The following is a 22,362-nucleotide window of genomic DNA, read 5'->3' as shown; positions in this document are numbered from 1 at the left end:
GCTCGTCCCGCAGGTGGTGGGCCCACGGAAGGGCGTTCGGGCTGTGCCCGGCCAGCCCCCGTGGGGGAAGGCCCGGCCACCAGACACTCGCCTTTGGGCACCCACCCCAGGCCTGGCTACAGGGTGGGGCCCGGTGACGCCATTCCGGGCGTAACTGGCCTCTGATTAGAACTCATCATGTGGGGCTTCTGAACCCTTCTTCGTCTGACCCGTCCCCCAGGACCTGTTTTCCTTGCGTGACCCTACCAGGGGCATGAAGCCCCTGACAACATCGCTCCCAGGATCATTCGGGCACTCAAACCCGTCCACCACGATAAGGTGACGGTTCAAGGAGGGGTGTGTATATATATATATATATATATATATATATATATACACAAACAAACAACAATATTATTACAAACACATACAGTATGCCAAATAGTAATAGTATGACAAATAGACGATGACAACACATCTATGCCCCAATCATAACAGAGGTTTCCAAGTTTAATTTACTGTGGACATAACTACTTCCTTGTCCAACAGACAAGGGTAATGGCTATTGTTTTGTTAGTTATGTTTTTTCAGCTCTACACACGTCAGTTCCATAGAGAAGCTCCTCCAAGTGCAAATAGGACTTTGGAACAACTCCCTACAGGACAGCTGCTCTGTGGAGATGCTGTACAGTTATTTCTGCTTGACAGTTCAATTGACTTTTCACAAATACTGGTATCACTATCAAACATTGACATAGCAATTCAACCGTAAAGGGAATCGTCGGCATGAATCATAATAACAACTCCCATTAACAGCTGTATTTACAGAGGATCTTTCACAGGTGTAAAACAATGTAACTTACTTCTATCCTAAATGCCCAAATATCCCAAATTGAAACTGACTTGAAGAGAAACACATAGGTCTCAATTATCTAGTTTTATAGGGAGAGGGAAATTTGGGTTCAGAACAGTTCTTACTTTCTCAAATGTATTGTATTTTGGATAATAATGTATCTTTTTACGTGCTTTACATTCAGTGCAAAACTGCATTTTGCTGAGATCATAATCCGTTTTGAAAAATGAAACCCGGTTCTGGATTGTGTATGGTGGGTTTAATCAACTTAGACTGTACTTGTTTGTTAAAACTTGAAAAACAATTCACAGTATGACTGCAAGACTTATAAGAGCGCAGTAGATGGCGACATTGCTTAAATTGCTGGCGTAAGCTCAGTTTGCCTGGCAAATTCAGAATGAAAATAAGTATTTTTAAGAAGCGTGTATTCTGGCTATAATATACTTGGATCTAGGCTATATATAAACATATCAGCGCCAATAGCGGCATTTCTTATTTCCATCATTCTTTGCAGGACTTCGCAAAAAGCCACCTGATTTCACAATATGGATCAAGAGTATGTTTGTAATATGTTCGTTATCTGGCGTTTTATCGAGATGTACCTGTAACAGAACATATTTATTTTCCATTTTCTTCCCGAAGATCTTCCAGCACATAGAACATAAAAACCCCAACACGACTTAAAGGCAGCGGAGCGGTCGCAAACAGCGCATGCGCAAAAGGCACCCTGCCTGAGCGGAACCGAGTTGTACAAAAACTAAACCTAAACCCTAAGCCCTAAACCATAAACCCTATCGTTTCTCTTTAAAGTCCGTCAGGGATTTCTTTGCTGCTTACAGTGTCGCAGGAGTTATGATCCAATGCTGGCACCATGGGTGAGTAAAATTAAGTTAGAGGGCTTGAAGACCAAGTGAATTTTACTAGTTAATGTTTCTGTTGGTAGCAAACCTGAGCTAGCGAAACAAAAAGTTAAGCAATTCTTTAGTTTTTCTCTTAGGGGTTAGTTAAAACTAAGAAGTGCCGCCCATTGTAGTAACGTTACTACTGATCGAGAATGACCTGAGATTTTTCTCTAAGTAGGAAACCCTAATGGTTAGGTAGGCTATAAATATGTTTTATAGTATAGTTGCATAATAAGTTTATTAAGTTAACATTAATTTGGCAGATCCCCTGAAAACCACAAAACACGACTGTTCAAAAATAATACAACAGAATTTACAACAATATTGAAATTACGACACTTTGTATTCAAAATATAAACACAATCATCAGATTTATAGACGTAACGTTAACACCAGTGGCAGCCTGGAGAAAGCTTGGCTACAACACAGAATTGCAACAACAATTGCTACAACAGTGAATTGAGACCTTAGTGTCAAAGCAAATAATTAAAAAATGCATTATATCTCTCTCTGTTAACAGTCATTTCAAAAGTTTTATTATTAATATGGTTCATTTTCCCAAAGACTGTAACCCTGGTATTGTGCAAGATGCAGGAGGTGACGATGCTTCATCTTCAGAAGGTTCACAGTCTCCTGAACTGGATCGCAACCCATCCCCTCCACCAGCCAGTGAAGAGGCAGAGGAAACTGCGGACGCCATTGGAGACACTGTGTATAGCAAGCATTGGCTTTTTAGTACTCTAACTCGCCTTATACAGGTAATCAAGTAGTTAAAAAGCTTACAACATTTAAGGTTTGTCTAGTGGAAAAAGCTGTCAGAGGCAATTATATTTATGTAAATGTGGCTGTCATTCATCAGATGGTCACAAAGCATGCAGAAGAAGCTTCTGATGGACCTATGGATCTGTCTAGCAATGATGAAGAAGATTTGTGCAAAGTCTGGGATATGGCTATGGATAAGGTAATGTATTATTATTTTTATTATTATTATATTCCGTCTGTTTATTTTTGTGTGACTCTGTACTTTCTAAGGTTGCTGTCTTTTTTCCCCACTGTCTCTAATTTTATAAATCTATTCCATATTTAGGATGTGGCTGGGTTTCTGCAGGAATTCAAAGCGACCGATATTCTACTGGGAGTTATTGCCAAATCTCGATGTTCACGTCTTACAGTAAGCTAAAGCCCTATTAATACAGTTAAACATTACATAAACCCTGCAGTAAACTCTGCAATTAATCACATTTGAATCTAGATTGAGATTTAGTAATTTCTTCAGTCAGTGATATGCTTTGATCTTTTTAATTGAATAAATTAGACTTTCTTGTGTTAAATGGCAATGGTTGAAAGTCTCTATGGTTTATGTTCAGGAATTGTTTTTGTTTTTTTAGTGACACAAAATGTTGTTGTATGTAATACCATTTATTGTTTCTCATACCAACAGGAAATTTGTGTGGGAATCCTTGGGAATATAGCTTGTTTTCCTGAAACCTGTTTAACTCTTAGTCAAAATGAAGACCTGGGGTGTGTATATTCTAGTTTTACTGAATTGTCATTTTCACCCTCTGTGTATCCTAGTGTGTTGCTCTTTTTTTCATAGGGAAGTACTTTTGCTCCTACTTGGTGATACAGACCCACCAACCCTTCTGGAAACATGCAGGTACCTGTACTTGACTAAAAAGAAAAGACCCTCTACTCAGTTTCTCTCATTTTCAAACAACAGGGAAATTTGTGTTAGACTAGGGGATTTTGGATGTTGAAATTGAACAGTCAGGTCTGTAACCATGGCATAATTACTGCCATAGGGAAGATTGTCTAATTTTTGCATCCTAGATATTGCAGTTGCCTGTATTGTAATAACCAGACATTTGAAATTGTGCTTCCTCAATTGTTTTAACAGGTTACTACTGACTTGTGTCTCCCAAAAAGATGTTTGTTCTTTGTGGCTTGAGAGAATGCAACAGCAGCCATCTTTTTGCTCCAATCTCTGTTTCATCATGAGCAGTTCTACAAACAGTAATTTTATATTTTATTAAACTATGCTGACTAAAACTAAAATACTATCAAATGCATTCTGCATCTCTACATATTATATATTTTTATAAACAAACTAAATAATTTTCTTTTCAGCTGATCTTTTAGAGAAGGTTGGAGAGCTAGTTGACAAAGTTTTTGACCTGGATGAAGGCCAGATGAGGTCCTGGGTCACACATAAGTCACATCCAGAGGCTGGAGATGGAGAAAGCTGTGTGGATGTGGTCTCATGTCTTCTGGAAGCTGGGAAGCAGCTCAGGTAGGGCAGTCATAATGTAATTGTTGCATTATATTTCATAAACTTATGCATTCTACATGTCTTGTGTTATGAAGTATTCACTGCCACTTATTTTACTTTAACAGATCAGAAAGTCCAAAGGGATTAGAGATTTATCTTCATATTCTTCAGCTCCTGACTACTATAACTGAGGGCATGCAGATTTTTGGTAAGACAAACGGCTTTTTGCCCTTTGCTTTTTGTGAAATTTACTTATGTTGTAACCCTTTAGGTGCCGCTAATGGGCCCGGAAAAGCCATATGGAACTTTGTTTGTGAAGTTGTCTGTGAGGATCTCTGTCAGACAGATGATCTTCCAGTTGTCTTACAAGAGCAAAGGGGTATTTTAGTCCAAGCCTTTGCGGTGCTGCAGGCTCTCTATAAATGCCAGGATCAGTGGAGCAGTAAAGGGGACACAAGTGAGTTGACAGCCTTCACTGAGAAAGTTATCTCCTGTAAACAACTGTAGCTGTACAACTTGGTGATATATATATAATATAGATTTTTATATATATATATATATATATATATATATATATATATATATATATATATATATATATATATATATATATATATATATATAAATTTTATTTTATTTTTTTCAGGCTTGACACTTATCGGCACAGTTTTACGAGTCCTTCACTTCCATAGCGAGTACAAAATTTCTTGTACGGAAGAAGAGTATTTTACAGATGATCGGCTCCAAACACTGGCAGGTATCTCATCAGAGTTTTTAGCTGATATCTCTACTGATATTTCTAAGGTAATTGTCGAACTGATAAGCAATGTTAACACACTAGACTGTCAGTTCCTTATTATTTGTTTCTATTATTAGGAAATAATGGCAGAGTTGATAAAAGAAGGCTATCTGACAGAGAAGACCTGTCTGGCAGCTGCAGAAAGTTTGTACACCTCATTCACCACCTCTGTAAGTGTTCCATCCTGAGTCAAATGATCATTTAAGGTTGCAGCTGAGGCATCTCATTTTCATCTTACTGTGAAAAAGGGAGGCAGATTGTTTAAACATTGCTCTAACCTGTTCTGGCTGGCACAAATCCTTTACACGTGAAAATGGTTGATACCCAGGCTTTAACTTGACCGATATCATGTTTTTGTTTTTTTTTATTTGTTTTTTTTTTTTTTTTAGTGTAATATTAACATGCCCTATTGACATGTGTGGAAAGTAAACATCTTCTGTCATTTCCTTCTCTGATGCAGTTCCAGCACCTGTCCTTGATGCTGTCGGAGGTTGATCCTGGACTGTCAGGCAAGCTCAAAAAACATTTTCCTGTTTGAGACGGCCCTTTAGAACAGCCAAGTATAGCTCCCTAGTTCTCTTTGATGGCAAGTTTGGTTTTCCATGGAACAACTAGGTGAGAGTCATCATTTCACCATTGTCCTAAAAAGTAACAGCTCAAAATGGTGTCATTGTTTTTTTCTTGTTTAGTTAATTTGGTTAAATGTCTATTTGCAGCTGTGACAGTTGTGACTGTTTTTAATAAATATTTGTTTCTACATTGTAGCTCACTGATTATTTAACATGAATACACCTGTGTAATGAAGCCTGTCTCCTTTATCTAGGTTACTGTTGATGTTTAAACTTTTTTGGAGATAATTTCCATACACCAAAACATTGTAAATATTATGTTAAGCTTCATTTATGGCATTTTCATTTTTGTTCTTTTCACTGAATCATCTCAAGCAAATGTGTAATGGTGCTAATGCTGATGACTACATCAAGTGTTTACTAGAGGGTGACTATCACTCGGTAAGGACAATAAATTGGATGAAAGGCTTGAGCTTGCTGACAATAAACTCATTTGGTTTCCAAATGCACCATTGCACCCACTCCAGGAGAAGAGCTGCATAACCTGTGCACTTCCAGTGAGCTTTCGAAGCCCCTATGAATATAGCAGCTTTTTAATTAAAGCTTGGATTGATATGTAGAACACTCTTTCTAATGGAAATCATGTGACGGCACACGCAGAACGCAGACCCTATGGGCAAAAAGCCTGCTCTCTGTATTTGTGATGCCAAGGCGGCTGGTGCTTTGAATGACGAGTCATGTCCCGTTTGTGCTTTGAATTGCTAGAATGATGTAGATTCACTCAGGCTTGGCCTTTGCCTGATTGCTTGTGGTCCAAAAGTTGCTTTGGTGGGTGCTCGGCCCTCGGGTCTTGCTTTGGGGTGTTTTGTGTCACAGAGATGACGGTGAAGCTCAGATGTTTGTTGCTGCCCTGCCAAGCTGTATTGTCAATCAGCCCATCTTGACTGCAGCCTGATATGATCTGACCTAATGCATACAATGGAGTGAACTGTGTCTGTAAAGAGCTTCATAAACATTAAGGCACGTCATGCTTTTCTAACGCTGATGCCAGATGTCAGCTGGTTTCCATATTTGCTCTTAATGCCAGCCAACTCAATTTTCTGTTTAACATTGTGACAAGCTGTATTAAACTAGATCAAATTTATGTAATCCATCAGAGAAAATAACTGTCCGAAACAAACTGGTCATGTGGTCAGTTTATAATTTTAAAAAGTTATTACTATACAATGATAAATATAAGGCAAATAATGTGTTGGTGTAAATAAAGTGATTATTTGTAAATCGCAGAAAATCATAATAAATAAAAATTAAAAACATTTGTTTTTAATCAGGATGCCCATTGTTATTGTCAAATGCAATAATGGATATGGTGACTACCATTTTGTTACTGTTAACTGAATCTGTTTTATTTGATATGTCTAATTTTTTTTATGTATTTTAATATTTCAAATATCCTAGAGTCATCTATTTATCTGTTGATATGATGTTTTGTTCTAACCCCACTTCTGAATTGCAAATCAAAGTTTTGGTTCCTGTACTCTAGTACAATGAATTTAACCTGTTGCTTAGACACTTAATGAAGGGTCAGAGTATGAGTGGACTCGCCCGTTGCCTCTTGTGTCCATGGCTACTCTTTGTACTTATAAATTAAGGGGCCTGCATCTTTCTTTGTCAATGAAGGAAAAGGTGCTTTCGCAGTGAAATGATTGGTTTCAGCTAATTTCTGACATTCTATTTCATGTCACAATAGTCTCATCTTGACTTTTTATATTTTGATATTGATATTGATATTATGTTTTGTTATTTCAAAAATGTGTTTACTATAATAATATTTTGGGGAAAACAATACAGCATTTAGAAACAAAATGACAGGGTAATTTTAATATAAGATAAAATCTTTCATATAGCATTGTTAGATTTTGACATTATTTATTTTAGATTATGAATCATGATGAAAGTTACCAACAATCCTATGTCATAGTGGTCATTGTGCAGTTTAATTAAAGGCTGTGTTATTTCTGTCACTAATCACAACATTCTGTTATTAACATTTTTATTATGTTATTCATATTGAATGTGACAGATGTTTATAAGGGTTGCCCACATAGATGTAGTTTGATCCTGTTTAGTCCCTGTTTACACTGTAGCTCTCATCGTGTCGCACATGTGACTGTTTGTTCAGCAATGAAAGAATTGGAACTAATTAAAGGGACATGCTCCTGGTGCAGGAAATGTGCGCAAACAGGCCATTCACTGCTCTGATTAGTTTGTTATTCAAACAAGACACAGGCCTGCTGAAAGACGCTGTCCCATTGATGAAGTGCTCACAGCCCCAGTTTGTTTCTGGAAATATGTACAGAGCACTTACTGGAATTAACAACAGAGGTGAGAATAGGACTAACCTTTAATTGCCTTTACCAAAGGCAATTAAACCTTTATCAAAATGCCACACTTATTACACCAATAAAGTAGATTTGTCAAGTTTGCAAAGTTTAAATGATAAAAATTTGGACTTCATGTAAAAACACCAAAAATATTGAATAAGTTTTTATTCACCATTATTGGCCTGTAGTAAAGTAATTTTGAAATTTTAATGAATGAGCTTCAATGACCAAATTTCAGGTTGAAATTGATAGTGAACAGAACTATGGCTTCAACATATCTCAGCACTCCAGACTAAATAGATTACTGTGATTTCATCTTTGGATAACTTACTAACTTACACAGCCACAAGGCTGTGCACTGACAGCATGCAGTGCATCAAAGACAGACCTGTGTGCATGTAAGGAGATGAGTTGATGCATGGAGAGCCTTCTCATTACCGCTGCACTGAATCAGAAGTACTTTACAAGGGCCAGGGAGGTCAGTACACAATGCGCTCCAGAGGTCAAGCCATGCAGTGTAACCTATCACTTACTTTGCAAATCATTACATCATTATGAGGGAGAATTGTGTATATAACATGCAATGGAGCCAATATAAAAGTATAGTCCATATACACTAATAACAGGATCAGGATTACAAAACATAAACTCCTTCCTCTGTCACGGTGAGCTTTTAATACAAATGATTAGTACACAGTGTGTGAGACACTCCTTACTGAACTGAAGTGGTGGTGTGTGTATTGCGTTGTGTACCACCCACCACCTTCCTCAGAAAGTGTTCATTAGCAGAACATATCCTCTCATACTCTTTGTCCTTTTCTTTGCCTTTTCTCTCTGCATCCACTTCCTCTGAAATAATGTCTGGTATGTGACAGCATATTCTCTCTCTTCACACAATACCCAACACAATACACAAGCCTTGTCAAAACACTAAACATGACGCATTTGTAAGTAAAAATAATGACCTTAGTCTGGCCAAGTGTTATTGTTTGGTCTTTCTCATGGGTACTTCTTCACAGCAGTGATGGAAGTGATTAAAAATTGTATTAAACTATACATGTAAACTAAATGTTATGAAAGAATAGGAGATACCATCAACTGCTGTAAACAGATAACTGAGTTAAATTTTACAGTGACCATATTTAGTATTTTAAAAGGGTTCCATAAAAATGCAATCTATGTATATTTGTAACTGAATGTCTATTTAGTTTTAAATATATTATTGAGAAATAGTTTTAGTGGTACTAAATGTAGTTTGTTATAGTTATAGACAGTAACGGTTGCGATGGTATATCAAATGCCATTTACTCTATAGCCCACTTAATATGACTTAAGTATAGTTTTTACTATTAATATTATAATTTACTTGTTCTCATGTATAATATTTTTAAATGTTGAAGAATTGTGAGTTGTGTGTTTTTTCAGTTTGTCCCCACTGCACCCTATTGCCGTAGTGACAATATGAGCAATTTTGACTTCTTTACATATTTACCAGTGCAATTACCAGTCTCAAGTTGTTTTTTGAAAGAGGCAGTGCCCTTCATTACCTCGGGGTTGTGTAAAGCATCATGGTGTCACGGGTGACATGGGGTAGGACCACCTGAGCCATGTGCAGCAGTGATTACATTCATGATGGGTTTAAAAGGCCAGTCATGTTCAGAAAAGTGACTTAAATTAATGAAAAGGGTCCTGGTGATTTATAAAGAGCTCATGTCTTTTTCCATCTGATTGCCACTGTCTTTTTTAATATCTAAATGGGCAGATTAAGTGTAAGAGAAGCCAGAGGTGCTTACAGTGCAGTGGGTGGATTTCAGGAGGGAGATTGAGATTGCGGCAGGGCAGGTAGACTATACTTTTAATCTGATCAAACCTTGACCTGTAGGCCTCAAAGTGTCTACAAACAGTAGGAATAAAGAAAGCTTAGCAACACACTCTATGGTCAGTCAGCATTGATTCATCAAATATCTAGTTTTTCCTTTATATCAGTATATATCTGCATTATTACCATGTTCAAAGATCATTAAAGAAATCACACTGCAGGGCAGGCTATCCTCTATTAAATCTGTTATTTAGGCTATAAATCGAAGAGACCTAGCCTATAGGCCAATGAAATCGTAACCCCCCTACAATTTTGAAGAAAACAAAAAACAAAAAAAAACTAAAAAACTTCGAACAAAAGCGGCCTTTGAGTAAAACCATAGGTGACCAAAAAAGATCCCCTCGCCCTCGTGACGCACACGCTGCGCTTTTTCCATGTGTCTGCGTGGAGTTGACAACCTGATTAGTTCCTAGAGCCCCCTCCTCTTTTTTCGCAGGAGTTAAATAGGAAATCACGTAGCTTGTCAGACCGAGTTCGAGCTGTGAGAGCCCACCTGACCCACTCCAATCGGAGATTTTCCCTCGTCAAAGCAAACCAAATTTGAGAAACGCAGCTGTACTTTATCATGTACAAACTTGAAGGGCCACGAAGAGGAAGATCTTTCGACTCGATGAATATTGGCTTTGATGAAAAGTTCCTAAACAATGAGGTAGGTTACTTATGCAGGCTATTTCATTTAACCCCTTTTTGTATTAGTTTCAGTTGCGTGTGCCGACATTTTATGATGAACTTTTGCACAGCGTGGTGTTGATCCGGGTTTATCTTATCCAACACAGCCGTCAGCGCAGATTAATTTAAGCCTTTACATTTTTCTTACCTGCGTCAAAGGGCTAATAGGGTTACAGACATGACAATGTATTTGCTTTTCTTTTATTGCCTTTAAGATTTTAGAAAAACCTATGCATAGATTTTGCTTAAAAACACGAAGATGAGGACAGATGATACGCAAAAATGTCTAAATGGGCAGGGGCCTTTAGAGAACTAAAACTACGAAGATTCTACTAAAATAGATCCGTTAAACAAGATAAAGAATAAGGCAAAAATAACTTTAAAAGGGCTCAGCATGTTCAATAAAACTGTTATAGTCGGGGGGGGGGGGGGGGGTTAATGTTCATTAAAACATTTTTATAAATAGGAAATTGCCATAAACGCTTGTTTTTATACATAGATTTAATCTTACGTAGCAGACACACAGATGCAGGACCAGGACCACGTATGCCCGTGTGGAAGGTTACACGACGGCAGGACTAATGAGCTTTCCCAGTGCTGCACTGGTAAGATTGCTCTAAGACGATTGCCTGAGACAAAGACAAGTTCATCTTGATTAAGTGGAGACAGGTAGGGTTGACTTGAGACAGTCTGCGCTGGCACTGATGCTTTCGGGTATTCGACCCGCCACAGCGCACCGAAAACTGGTCCTCTGCACAGTTTTCAAAATGCTGGAAGGAAGGAAAATGGTAGGAGAGCAAAGCTATAGAAGAGGTGCAGAGGTGTTGTCTGTAGGCGCAAGTCGTGTGTGCGTTTGTGTGTGTATGTGTATAGTTAGCTATTTGTTTAAATGTGTATTGAACTTCAATACCCTTCGCTGTCCAAGGTGCTGAAATCACTTGCGATTATCACGCACAAGTCTATAACTTTCAAAATGTGTCCCATTTACACTAATAGTCTCATATGATTCCAACTAACTTAACTGTACGGATAGGAAATTCATATAATTCTGCTTATTGTAGTATGCAATAATAACCTGAAGATGTGTCTGGTCTCATGTGTGTTTTTTTGTTTTTTGTTTTTTTTCAGATAAACAAATCTACCTTTTCAAAAATTGAAGAAAACAGTGAAAAGAAGAATACATCTGAAAAGGGAAGAGCCACAATAATCTTCTCCTTGAAGAACGAAGTTGGAGGACTGGTCAAGGCACTTAAACTTTTCCAAGTATGGACTTTTACAATGTTATACTTTAATTCATCTATGAACAAATTAAATTACACATATTTGTATACAGGAAAACCATGTCAACCTTGTCCACATAGAGTCCAGGAAATCAAAGAGACGCAACTCAGAATTTGAAATCTTTGTTGACTGTGACAGCAATAACGGACAACTGAACGAAATCATTCAGTTACTTCGAAACCATGTAAATGTGGTTGATATGGAGCCTCCTGATAACTCCTGCTTGCCTGAAGAAGGTAAATCATTCAGAATGAATAAGTTAACTCCATGTTATTTATAAAAAAAATAAATAAATAAATAAAATAACGCGTTCCTAAAAATTTCCATTTTTAGGAACATATAATGTGCCCTGGTTTCCAAAGAAAATTTCAGACTTGGACAAATGTGCAAATCGTGTCCTAATGTATGGATCAGAGTTGGACGCAGACCATCCAGTATGTAAACCTTTAACTATTTACTGATTTTAAGTTATATATAAATAGTTCAAAGTTAAATATATTTGTGTATTCAGGGTTTCAAGGACAATGTTTACAGAAAGAGGAGAAAATACTTTGCTGATCTTGCTATGTCATACAAACAGTAAGCTATCAAGTTTTGGTTTTTTTTGTTGTTGTTTTTTTTTCTAATGTTGGAGGCTGGTGAAACCAAGAGATCTGATTCTGTTCTGCAGTGGGGATCCCATTCCATCTATTGAATTCACAGAAGAGGAGGTTAAAACTTGGGGAGTTGTTTACAGGGAGTTAAACAAATTGTACCCCACTCACGCCTGTAGAGAATATTTAAAGAATTTGCCACTTCTATCCAAATACTGTGAATGCCGAGAAGACAACATCCCTCAGCTGGAAGACGTGTCGCGATTTCTGAAAGGTATTGATTAATATGTAAAATAAAAATACAGTATATTGCTATATTCAAGGAAGTATGGATAAAACCAAAGAACATTTTGTGTGTAACATAGTTGATCTGTATAAACATTTGAATTAAATTATTAACTCAGTCCTGATTCCTGATTTCTGATTATAGTCCTTAATCACTTCTCCCACAGCAGGGCAACATTTAGTAGTTACTGGGTTGTAACACCCCTTATATGAGATTTATTGAAGCTCATGCCGTTAGGTGTTTAAACAGAACTTTGTGTGTCTCCCTCAATTAGTTCATCAGTCACAAGTTCAGAAGCCCAATTTTTAGATGATGTAGTCAGGCAGGAGATATATTTTGATATGCTTTTTTTTTTTTTTTTTTTTTTTTTACATAAAAAAGGACTTAGTGTTGTCTGATAAGGTTCCAGGTGGCAGCCCATGGCACAGCATTTATATGTTCTCCTTTCTGTATAATTTCAGAGCGCACAGGATTCACTATCAGGCCTGTAGCCGGTTATCTATCACCTCGGGACTTTCTTGCAGGTTTAGCTTTCCGGGTTTTTCATTGCACTCAGTATGTGCGCCACAGTTCAGACCCTTTATACACTCCTGAACCGTAAGTACAGATCTGTTTTCATCTCATGTTGTAGTAAAAATGGAAGATTAGATTTTTATGTTTTTCTTTCAGGGACACATGCCATGAGTTGCTAGGTCATGTGCCACTGCTGGCTGAGCCCAGCTTTGCCCAGTTTTCTCAGGAGATTGGCCTTGCTTCTTTGGGAGCATCTGATGAATCAGTTCAGAAACTGGCCACTGTAGGTAACACTTCAGTTTAAAGTTATATACCGTATCTTATATGTGCGTATATGAAATAAATAATCTTTTAAATATTGTTAGTGTTATTTTTTCACGGTGGAGTTTGGCCTATGCAAACAAGAGGGGCAGCTGCGAGCCTATGGAGCTGGTCTACTGTCATCTATCAGTGAGCTTAAGGTGAAGTGGTTTTATGCCACAGTACTTATTTTCTTGCTGTCTAGTTAATTTAACTAATTTGTTCATTTGTATTTCACAGCATGCACTTTCTGGTAATGCAAGGATAATGCCTTTTGATCCCAAAGTTACATGCAATCAAGAATGCATTATCACAACATTTCAGGATGTCTACTTTGTGTCAAACAGTTTTGAAGAAGCCAAAGTCAAGATGAGGTAATTTAATTTTAATGGCAATAACATGCATGCTTCTTTGGAAATCTTATTTTTCCTTTATTTCAGGGAATTTGCCAAGACTATTAAGCGCCCGTTCTCTGTGCGGTATAACCCCTATACCCAGAGTGTGGATGTCCTCAAAGACACCACCAGCATCAACAGTGTGGTGGAGGAGCTTCGACATGAGCTCGATATTGTTGGAGATGCCCTGAACCGGCTCAACAAGCAGCTTGGTGTCTGACCTGTTTTGAGAGAAAAGGTTTCTTTTCCATCTGTCCACACTCCAGTGCTGTAGAAACTGCATGTCCATTTTCCTTTGTCACTACACTTGATGTGCTCAGCTTGAAAATAAGACTTAGCTACAAACCTTTTCAATCATGTAACCCAAATCTGTAATTTTGCTCTCATCACTGTGTTGAAATGTCATCACTGACTCCATTTCAGTTTCCTTTCACAAACATTACTGTTGTGTACAATATACTATGATATATTTTTGTAATTAATTTATTGGTGTTGCCACATGAGTAGGCTATAATACTGATTGCTGTTCCTTTGATGTATGCATTTTGTTGCTTTTGGTGTGCAACTGTATAATTAAACAAAGGCACATGTATACAGTGGTTAAAGGGAGGGTATGTAAAATTTAAATTTCAAATTTCATAAATATGAGTCTATCTGTGTCCACACATAGCCTACATGTTCTAATCAGATGCTGCTTTTACTAATATTGTAATTTTGATTTATGAAATGGCGTGATGGCCAAGCTGTTGATGTTGTAATTTGGTATTTTGGTTCTCAATATGTTCCAATCAGAAAGCTGAATGAGAATGATCTGAATAGGCTACATAAACCCCAACCTCTGCAACTCAGAGTGAATTCTGGCGGTTCTGAGCTTTCATGTTAGACATGGCCTGGACATAGCCTATGGTGAAAATGAGAAAAACTTGTATGTATGTTTCCTAAATATGCAGGTTAAAACTCTGGCAACCCAGATTTAGTTGTGACTATAGTTACTTTTTTAAACCAGTAAGGGTACATACCCTCCTTTTACAGTAGTTTATAGTTTGAAGTGTGTTTTTAATGAAAATATTTTTTTACTGTATAAATGTCAACGTTAGATTTTGATTTAATATATAAACTGATGTCTTCATTGTGTGACTTTCATCTTAAAATAAAAAATAATTTGTTTATTATTGTTGGTTGCTGTTTTTAATCATAATAATTATATATCTTAAGACTATTATGACAAATGATAGATTATATGCATGTTTGGCCTGGAAAAACTGATTAATTAATTCATGATCGCGATAAATCCAAATAATACTAATATAATCAGATAACCACGACAGTGTCGTAAATTCGATGTTCCGGTTGTTGGCAGGTCCTCCATGGAAACGAGCTCAGCTGAGAAGTTTTGTTTACAAACGTGGGTAAGTTTATTATGTGACTTTTTTGGAAGTTCCGATCTGTAGTGCAGTAATAGATATGGATCATTTATATGATTTCATTTTAATGACACGTAACTACTACATACTCACATAAAATACGTTGCCCTTTTCGACATCACCACTGCTATAGCTAGGCTAGCCATTACCGTGTGAGGGAAGCGTAATTACTATGGTATTAAGTTTAAAAACACATATATCGAACAAAAATAAATAGCCTCACGTTTTGAACACTTTGTACACTTTTTTTTTTTTTTTTTTTTGTTCTCATAGGGAGCCAACAGTTACGGTCAACTGGGACAGGGACATGTGGAGGACCAGTCCCTGCCACAGCCGGCACCCACCACCGCCTTCCAAGTCCAGGCTGCCCGGACACTAAGCGGTGGAGGGGGGCACTCGATGGTGGTCACCGGTGGGTTTCAATGGCAACTTTTTAACAGTAGCTGTGCAATTTACAAGTGGTGGAAAGTGTCACTGAATGTGTACTAATTATCTCAGGTTTAAGTAGCCTACAAGTACTTTTCCATAAGTCAAATTTTAGCATCAAGTAAACGTTATTACTTTTGAATAAAGGAGACAATTTCATTACTTGAGTTAAAGTATAAATTACTTATTACTATAAGGTACAATATATGCAAAGGTTGCCTTGTCAAATTATTAATAAAGGGTCTGTAAAATGAACTTTTATGAATGTTTAACCATGTTCTAGCATGTTCTTCCATAGTAAGACTGCTCAAAGACTACTCAGAATTATACTTTGATAGAAAGAAATCCTGTATTCTTCTATACTTTAGGCGCCTTGGCAAAACATCTACACAGCACCGTCAACTGTTCTGTAGTGTGCTTTATAAAGCTTTAATATTGGAAAACCATCACAACAAAAGTACAAGTATTCAGATAGAAAAGATAAAATTACAAATTTGAAAAGTTAAAGTCATGAGGACTTAATAAATGTACTATTCAATTAAAATATAGATCCTCAATTTAATATTTACTTTGAAACACAACACCTTAGCACTTTGTTTTTTGTTGTTTTTACTGTTTTTATTTAAAATACTTTTAAATAAAAACAGTACTAAAATTGTTTAAACTAGAATGAAGAAAAATCCTTTAAAAACTAAATCTACATTCTCTAAACTCTGTGTGTGTGGAGTGACAGAGGCAGAAATGCTTATGAAATACTGTAGTTAATAACATATTATAACTGTAGTTACTAATTAAATTTGTTAGTAATTTTCAATTGTTCACATTTAAAAGCAATACTCTAAAGCTGTATTAAATATAAATTAGCGCTTTCCACTCCTAAAATCTACCCACTTTTTACTACGTCAGTGCACCATCTGCTGGCACAATAATTTGTAAGATAATGCTGCTTTGTGTTGAGACCTTTGTCACTGTAAAATATATGAATGCTTTTATCATTGTGTGATATGCTGTCTTCAGGGAACGGTGAAGTTTTTGTATGTGGGCAGAATAACAAAGGTCAGCTTGGTCTTGGACACACCCTGGATGTTTACACTCTTGAACTCTGTCCTAGTCTAAGGCAGAAAATCACCAATGTATCCTGTGGTTGGGATTTTACACTCCTTCTTTCTGGTGAGTTTAGTATGTTCTGGTGAGTAGTTTACTATCCAGTGTCATTCACCCTAAGCATATTATAGTGTGTATAAATTATATTCCTCGGTATCAGCTTCCTGTTATTTGCAATGGTCCTAATTTTTCAGTCTGTGGCCTGGGTCACTTATAAAGAAGTCCATAAACATATTTAGACAATATGTTTATGGACTTCAAAATTTATTATATAACTGGAGATGTTAATTTACTGTAACTGATCTATCTTTGTTGCTAAATTCTTTACTTTACAAGGTAAGTGAATGTATGTTTATTGATTTCATCTAATTTATGTGTTCAGACATTGGTCAAGTACTAGCATGCGGATCTAATGCATTTGGACAACTGGGCATCGGAGAGACTGTCCAGCTTTCAGCAAATTGTCTTATTGTACAGGTAAGTACAGCAAGGGGAGGAATCTATCTCCCCTTAAATCCCCTAAAATCTCTGGTTAAAAGATGTATTTCTATTAGAGTATAAAGGAGCCTGTGGTGAGTACAGCGGCAGGACTTAGACACTCACTTGCTGTAACAGGTTTGTGTACCATTACCCTGTTTATGCTTATTGTTTAGGTGTTGACAGTTTTATAAACAGGAACAATTATTATGTTTTTAGTCTCAGGTTCTGTATATCAGTGGGGAACTGGTCTTTGCAGTCATGCCAAAAGAGTCTTCACTATCAGTGCTGTACCATCACATTTCAGTAGCAAGCTTCCCTGTCTGGTACCTGGTAAGAAACATCACCATTGTTGAGTCAACTGGTGTCATATGAATCTAAGAAAAAAATTTGTAATATATTAAGGTTTGGCAAAGACATGTCCACGTATGGTAACTGCAGGAATGGCACATTGTTTATATCTTACAGGTATGGAACTTTTTACTAATAATTTAACACTGATATTAGTGAAAATATCAACCATATTTGAATATTTATTTAATGTAGAGGACGGTGATGTGTTTATGTGGGGAAGCAACAAGCATGGTCAGCTGACTTCCTCAGAGCCTTTTGTTTCCTCACCCATTTCCCTAAAGTGCTGCCATTTGGGTGGAGAAAAAGTAACCAATGTTTGGAGTGGATGGACACATAATGTGGCTCAAACAGGTGAGATGGTATACACGTGCATTATTTGGTGTGCAATAAACAGAAAAATGGACTCTTGTTACTCTTGTCAGAGTCTGGGAGAGTGTTCACATGGGGCAGAGGAAATTATGGACAGCTGGGTCGCACGGGTTCAGCCAATCAGAACTCAGAACTGTTGTCACATGATCCTATGGCAGAAGGTGGCAGCCAGGAGGCCTGCCTCCCTGCAGAGGTCAAAGTGCTTAGAGGAGCCACACAGGTAAGTCCTTTGCGTGGCAGTTGTTTTGAGATAATGGCACTTAGAGCATGTCACAAGTGTTACTAAAGCTGTCTGCTAGATGGATTGTTGGCAGTAATGATGATATGTTGCCAAGAGTTGTTCCTCTCTTTATGCACTACATATAACAGCCAGCAGGTGGAGGCAAAAGTCCACAACAAGTGATGCATCAGATGAGCTGCTCATCACTGAATGAGAGGGATGCTCCCTAAGAGAGGATTGTTATGGCTTTCACTCGCTATATCTCATGTGCAAAATACACATCCCTGCTATTATCAGTCACATGGGAGACAACCACTTAAATTTGCTGAAGGCAGAGGTCTCTTTTCCCATAAGGACGATTATATGCGACTAGTGCTGGATTGCTGCAGTTAACCTGTACTATAAATGGCAGCTGTATGGTTAGAAATCTTAGCCCATAAAGATGATGTCAGGGACAGGCAAGGGCAATCTGCTGATCATTTTTCCTTCAAGCAGACCATTGCAATTGCTTGTGTACCTGTCATAGTGTGCTGAGAGCTGAGGTAAGACAGATCAGTGAGCTGTAAATTTTCAAGCAGTTATACTTTGGCATAAAAGATATTGTTAGACATTATTATTTTTTCAATTTTCCTTTCTAGTACAATATAATGTATCTATGTATGTTGCCCTCCAGATTGCCTGTGGATCTGAACACAACCTTGCAATTGTTGGTGAGTATATTTTTAAAAATGATTGAAAGGCATTTTATCATCCTAGTGTGAATGTAAAGTATCTGCTTATAGGTGAGACTAAGCCATTTTAAAGTCTGTACTGCTCATGAACTCTAGGTATAAACATGAATGTGAAATATTAATCCTTCTGCTAATGCAGAGAATTTCTGAGGTCAGCTCATTTCTTTGTGGCCTTTGCAACAGGAAGTAATTACAGCTGGGATAGATGGGTATCATTGACAGAAGTAATTATCTGAACAGGCCTGTGAAAGAGCTGAATTAACTGCACACACATTTGTTTTTCCTGTTTAATGTTTGAGAGCAGAGCAGCCTTTCTGTACGCGGAAAACAACAGCACAGACAGTACAGTTACATGTGTCGTTCGTTTTATTTTCGTACATTGGAAATAGTGTTTTGTTACCTATTTCATATTTAAGATACCAACTCGATAATAATTTCTATTTAAGATTTTCAAAATTGAAAACCAGTTCAAATTACATTATTATGTATAATACAATGATCTGTGGTAGGACCATTACATCTTGTTTAAAAAGTTCCTCTTCACTGAATGCACAGATGTCTCTTTTTCTTTATCTTTTCTCAAGTGTGGTGGAAGAATAAATGAAATGGCAAAATACAATTGGTAGCAGAGACCTGAGTGCTGCTATTTCTGGTGCTGAAGTAGGTCACGCGGAAAGGAACTGGGAGCATAGAATGCTGCTTATGATATCTGTTGCCTCCCAGTGCTCATTTGTATCAGACTCATCACAAGCCATCACTGGTGGCACATTGCCCGTTGTAGAGCTGGGGCACCTGGTGGCATTTTTTTATCTTTATGCCATAAAAACACTTTGTGCAAGCATACTGGATAAGATTGCTCTGCGTTCTTCTCAATGCAGAAATATAAATAACCAATTGGTCCAATGGTATTACTGTTAATTTGTTTTACTGTTGAAAGGAAAACCCAGTGATGAGATTTGTTTACAGGGAAATAGCTTTTGGATTGAGCGCCTTGATTTTAATGTTTTGTTATGCACAATACCGTGCTGGCACTTTGTTGCCATGGAAACATTGGTGCTGTAGTCAGAGACTCCATGAATTAAGCAGAGCACCAAAATAAGTCTTTAGTCATGAAGCAAATGTACGGACAACCTTTTTCACACCTGGTGTCATACTGTAAATAATGCTTATAAATGCATATGAAACAAGATGCACCAACAGAAGCTTCTAATTTGCTGTTCGTCTGCTAACCCAGTAAAGCCTTATTAGATTGCCAGATCTTTTGATGACACCGCTTAAGAGTGGAGCACTGAATGCACAGAAAGACAAAGAATTCCCTTGATGAAATGAGAACAAGGCATGAAAGACACAACTGTGAGCTGGGAAAAGATGTGTTACCCTTGAGAAAGCAAGCGCTCTTCTGTTGCCATGGTGATGAATCCTATTAGGTAACAGTGTTGCCATGGCACGTGTCTCCTCAGTGATGCAGACCTGACCACACCCACTACGAGCTCCAGCTGTAAGGAGCAGGAGACTTTATTATGGCCAACTGTCAGGAGGGATGTTTTTGATCATGTGCTCTTTTTCCATAGGGTGCTAATTTTAGCTCCCATGTTACAGTACTGCAGAGCCATGTCTTCTGTCTCAGCTCCACTGACCTGTGACCTTTTTTTTTTTTTGTAACAGGGAGCTGTCTTCTCTCCTGGGGTTGGAACGAACATGGAATGTGTGGAGACGGGTCACACACTGATGTCCTGCAGCCACGTCTCATCCCAGGGCTCCACCCGCTCCTCATTGGCTGCGGAGCTGGACACTCTTTGGCATTGTGCACTGCGACAGCTCCATCTCAGTAACATCCAGTAATCCGAGTTCAAAGGATTCCACAACACTAAATGCTGATTTACTACACACCGTAGTATCATGTGCCTTTTATCAAACTGCCCATCCCACAATAACTTTCACCTCCTCTGAACCTTTTGCAAAGGTCACACATTAAATCGCATTTGCCATAAATACTGTCATGTTGATGGACACAAGTTGAAATATGTTTTCTTTGGAGTGAAGCTATATTTTTTCCACTGGCGCATCACCTTGATGGACATGATCGGTGGTGATGGCTTTGCTGGAGCTGGCGCCTATAGCCATATATGGTATTGGACCGCCCGTTTTCATGAATGAAGCAGTTATGGTGCATTGAGGTGTGGGCTCCTTTTGTGCTCTGGCTCCACTTCACCTGCCAGCTGTTTAATCACTGTGATGTTGAGCGCTTGGAGACAGTTAAACCAGACTTTCAGTGAAACACATTGAAGGGTGCTGAGTTAATGCCGATAATGATTTACTGTTTAAGCATAAAAAGCAGCCATTTTTTCCACTATCCTCTTTATCTGTATTTTTATCACACTTTGACTGTTTCAGTGTCTTGCTTGTCACACTTACTTGAGTAATCCCTCAAGAGAAAAATGTAATCTTGGGCTTTTTACCCACTCTAAATATTTATAAGCAGTTGGTGTCCGCAGTGCAGCACCTGGGGATCAGTGACAAGCCTGGGGCCAGTACACAGTCAAGGGCAATGACAAGCTCATGACTTGATGCGTCTAATCCGCTTTTAGAAAAATTTTCATGGCAATGCAGTTTTATTACAGAATCATAAATATCATTCAATTAATGCACTTGTGTGATTTAAACGATATAAAATGTGTACTTCGTAGTAAAAAAAAAAAAAAAGATGCGCTGAAAAATAATAATTCGTGTTTTATTTTATTTGATCACTATTTTATTGTACAATCTGAACTGTATTATCACAAAAAAATTCCCTAAACAGCAAACCAATCAGAACGATCACTGAACACCTTATTAGGATGACTAAGTACAAAATGCACGGTGCCCACCATAATCTGAAGTCTTACTAAACGGCACATTGTAGTTGCCTCTTTGTTGCATTATTGATCCAGTCATAATCGACACAACGGTCTTACTGAGTTGATCAAATCTTGTTGTACCTGACCAGTTTTCAGAGTGTAGGCAGTGAGTTTGCAGTTGTTTTGAAAAAGTTGGTCCCTTTTTTCTAACATTTTGACCTTGTAATCTTGATGAATGTTCACTCCTACCTTAAACTGCTGATATGTGAGATTTTATATGTACTGCACTGATATTAATGTCCAGAACTGAGCTTTTGATGGTTGAAACCAATAGCTATTTCAAAATAAAAAATGTACCATAATCTGTTGGCAATAATATTTTAACATAGGCACTTTTCAAGTATGAACATGGAGTTTTGGCAATTCTTAGTATTGGATACTAAAATACCAATTGGTTCTAAACAAAACATAAATGTAATTCTAAAATGATTGTCAATTGAAATGTATTACTAAGTAATCGTGTCATAGCAGTATTATTAGATATGTCAACATTCAAAGAAGACTGAATATCTATAATCACTTTTAAATATTAAATAGAAATAAATAGAAATTTTAAAAAATCTGCGATGAATACCGTGTAAATGCACCATCTAATTATTTAACTTTACTTGTAAAGTGTGGTGCTTTTAAGCCTGTATGTTAAAACATGGGTGTTAGTGGGTGTTATCTCACATTGTCTGAAACATGCCA

General features: G+C 37.5%; 3 protein-coding genes across 8 annotated transcripts; all 3 read left to right on the top strand.

Annotated features, from left to right (window-relative positions):
• Positions 1-1,552: 1,552 nt before the first annotated feature.
• On the top strand, positions 1,553-5,558 carry saal1 (serum amyloid A-like 1). Of its 4 annotated transcripts, none has more exons than XM_020935218.2 (13): positions 1,553-1,706; positions 2,328-2,491; positions 2,593-2,694; positions 2,821-2,904; positions 3,175-3,254; positions 3,331-3,390; positions 3,631-3,746; positions 3,861-4,023; positions 4,128-4,210; positions 4,274-4,459; positions 4,649-4,806; positions 4,879-4,971; positions 5,262-5,558. In XM_020935218.2, the coding sequence occupies exons 1-13, from the start codon at positions 1,703-1,705 to the stop codon at positions 5,337-5,339; spliced, it is 1,371 nt and encodes a 456-aa protein (XP_020790877.1). In that variant the 5' UTR covers positions 1,553-1,702; the 3' UTR covers positions 5,340-5,558. The 4 variants fall into 4 exon arrangements, with proteins under 4 accessions (XP_020790877.1, XP_020790876.1, XP_020790879.1 ...); XM_020935217.2 differs by having other exon boundaries at positions 2,322-2,491; XM_020935220.2 differs by having other exon boundaries at positions 2,298-2,491; positions 4,649-4,759.
• A 4,044-nt stretch (positions 5,559-9,602) lies between these two features.
• tph1a (tryptophan hydroxylase 1 (tryptophan 5-monooxygenase) a) lies at positions 9,603-14,002 on the top strand. The gene is made up of 11 exons (XM_020934888.2): positions 9,603-10,282; positions 11,431-11,565; positions 11,636-11,819; positions 11,917-12,017; positions 12,095-12,162; positions 12,254-12,450; positions 12,924-13,059; positions 13,132-13,258; positions 13,341-13,436; positions 13,516-13,649; positions 13,716-14,002. The coding sequence occupies exons 1-11, from the start codon at positions 10,199-10,201 to the stop codon at positions 13,888-13,890; spliced, it is 1,437 nt and encodes a 478-aa protein (XP_020790547.2). The 5' UTR covers positions 9,603-10,198; the 3' UTR covers positions 13,891-14,002.
• Positions 14,003-15,016: 1,014 nt separating this feature from the next.
• Positions 15,017-21,974, top strand: sergef (secretion regulating guanine nucleotide exchange factor). Of its 3 annotated transcripts, none has more exons than XM_055155661.1 (11): positions 15,017-15,075; positions 15,368-15,506; positions 16,538-16,690; positions 17,007-17,101; positions 17,179-17,239; positions 17,321-17,434; positions 17,507-17,569; positions 17,648-17,806; positions 17,878-18,044; positions 18,718-18,754; positions 20,441-21,974. In XM_055155661.1, exons 2-11 carry the CDS (start codon positions 15,494-15,496, stop codon positions 20,605-20,607), a joined length of 1,029 nt encoding a protein of 342 aa, XP_055011636.1. In that variant the 5' UTR covers positions 15,017-15,075; positions 15,368-15,493; the 3' UTR covers positions 20,608-21,974. The 3 variants fall into 3 exon arrangements, with proteins under 3 accessions (XP_055011636.1, XP_020790829.1, XP_055011635.1); XM_020935170.2 differs by having other exon boundaries at positions 15,022-15,079; XM_055155660.1 differs by lacking the exon at positions 15,017-15,075 and adding an exon at positions 15,118-15,269.
• The last annotated feature ends 388 nt before the right edge of the window (positions 21,975-22,362 follow it).

The sequence above is a fragment of the Boleophthalmus pectinirostris genome, unplaced genomic scaffold (assembly GCF_026225935.1).
Source record: "Boleophthalmus pectinirostris isolate CB_2022bp ecotype Guang Dong unplaced genomic scaffold, ASM2622593v1 HiC_scaffold_2, whole genome shotgun sequence".
In the NCBI taxonomy this organism is placed as follows: Eukaryota; Metazoa; Chordata; class Actinopteri; order Gobiiformes; family Gobiidae; genus Boleophthalmus; species Boleophthalmus pectinirostris.
The sequence above is the reverse complement of the archived record's forward strand: the minus strand, read 5'-3'. Positions and strand labels throughout refer to the sequence as shown.

Bases quoted from the DNA above. Each gene is read 5' to 3' on its own strand.
- tph1a (XM_020934888.2), top strand. From the start codon at position 10,199: ATGTACAAACTTGAAGGGCCACGAAGAGGAAGATCTTTCGACTCGATG. The intron at 10,283-11,430 runs GTAGGTTACTTA...GTTTTTTTTCAG, and splicing joins AAAAGTTCCTAAACAATGAG to ATAAACAAATCTACCTTTTC. The intron at 12,451-12,923 runs GTATTGATTAAT...GTATAATTTCAG, and splicing joins CGTGTCGCGATTTCTGAAAG to AGCGCACAGGATTCACTATC.
- sergef (XM_020935170.2), top strand. From the start codon at position 15,038: ATGGAAACGAGCTCAGCTGAGAAGTTTTGTTTACAAACGTGG. The intron at 17,570-17,647 runs GTATGGAACTTT...TATTTAATGTAG, and splicing joins ACATTGTTTATATCTTACAG to AGGACGGTGATGTGTTTATG. The intron at 18,045-18,717 runs GTAAGTCCTTTG...GTTGCCCTCCAG, and splicing joins TGCTTAGAGGAGCCACACAG to ATTGCCTGTGGATCTGAACA.
- saal1 (XM_020935216.2), top strand. The intron at 2,695-2,820 runs GTAATGTATTAT...TTCCATATTTAG, and splicing joins GGGATATGGCTATGGATAAG to GATGTGGCTGGGTTTCTGCA. The intron at 3,747-3,860 runs GTAATTTTATAT...TTTTCTTTTCAG, and splicing joins CATGAGCAGTTCTACAAACA to CTGATCTTTTAGAGAAGGTT.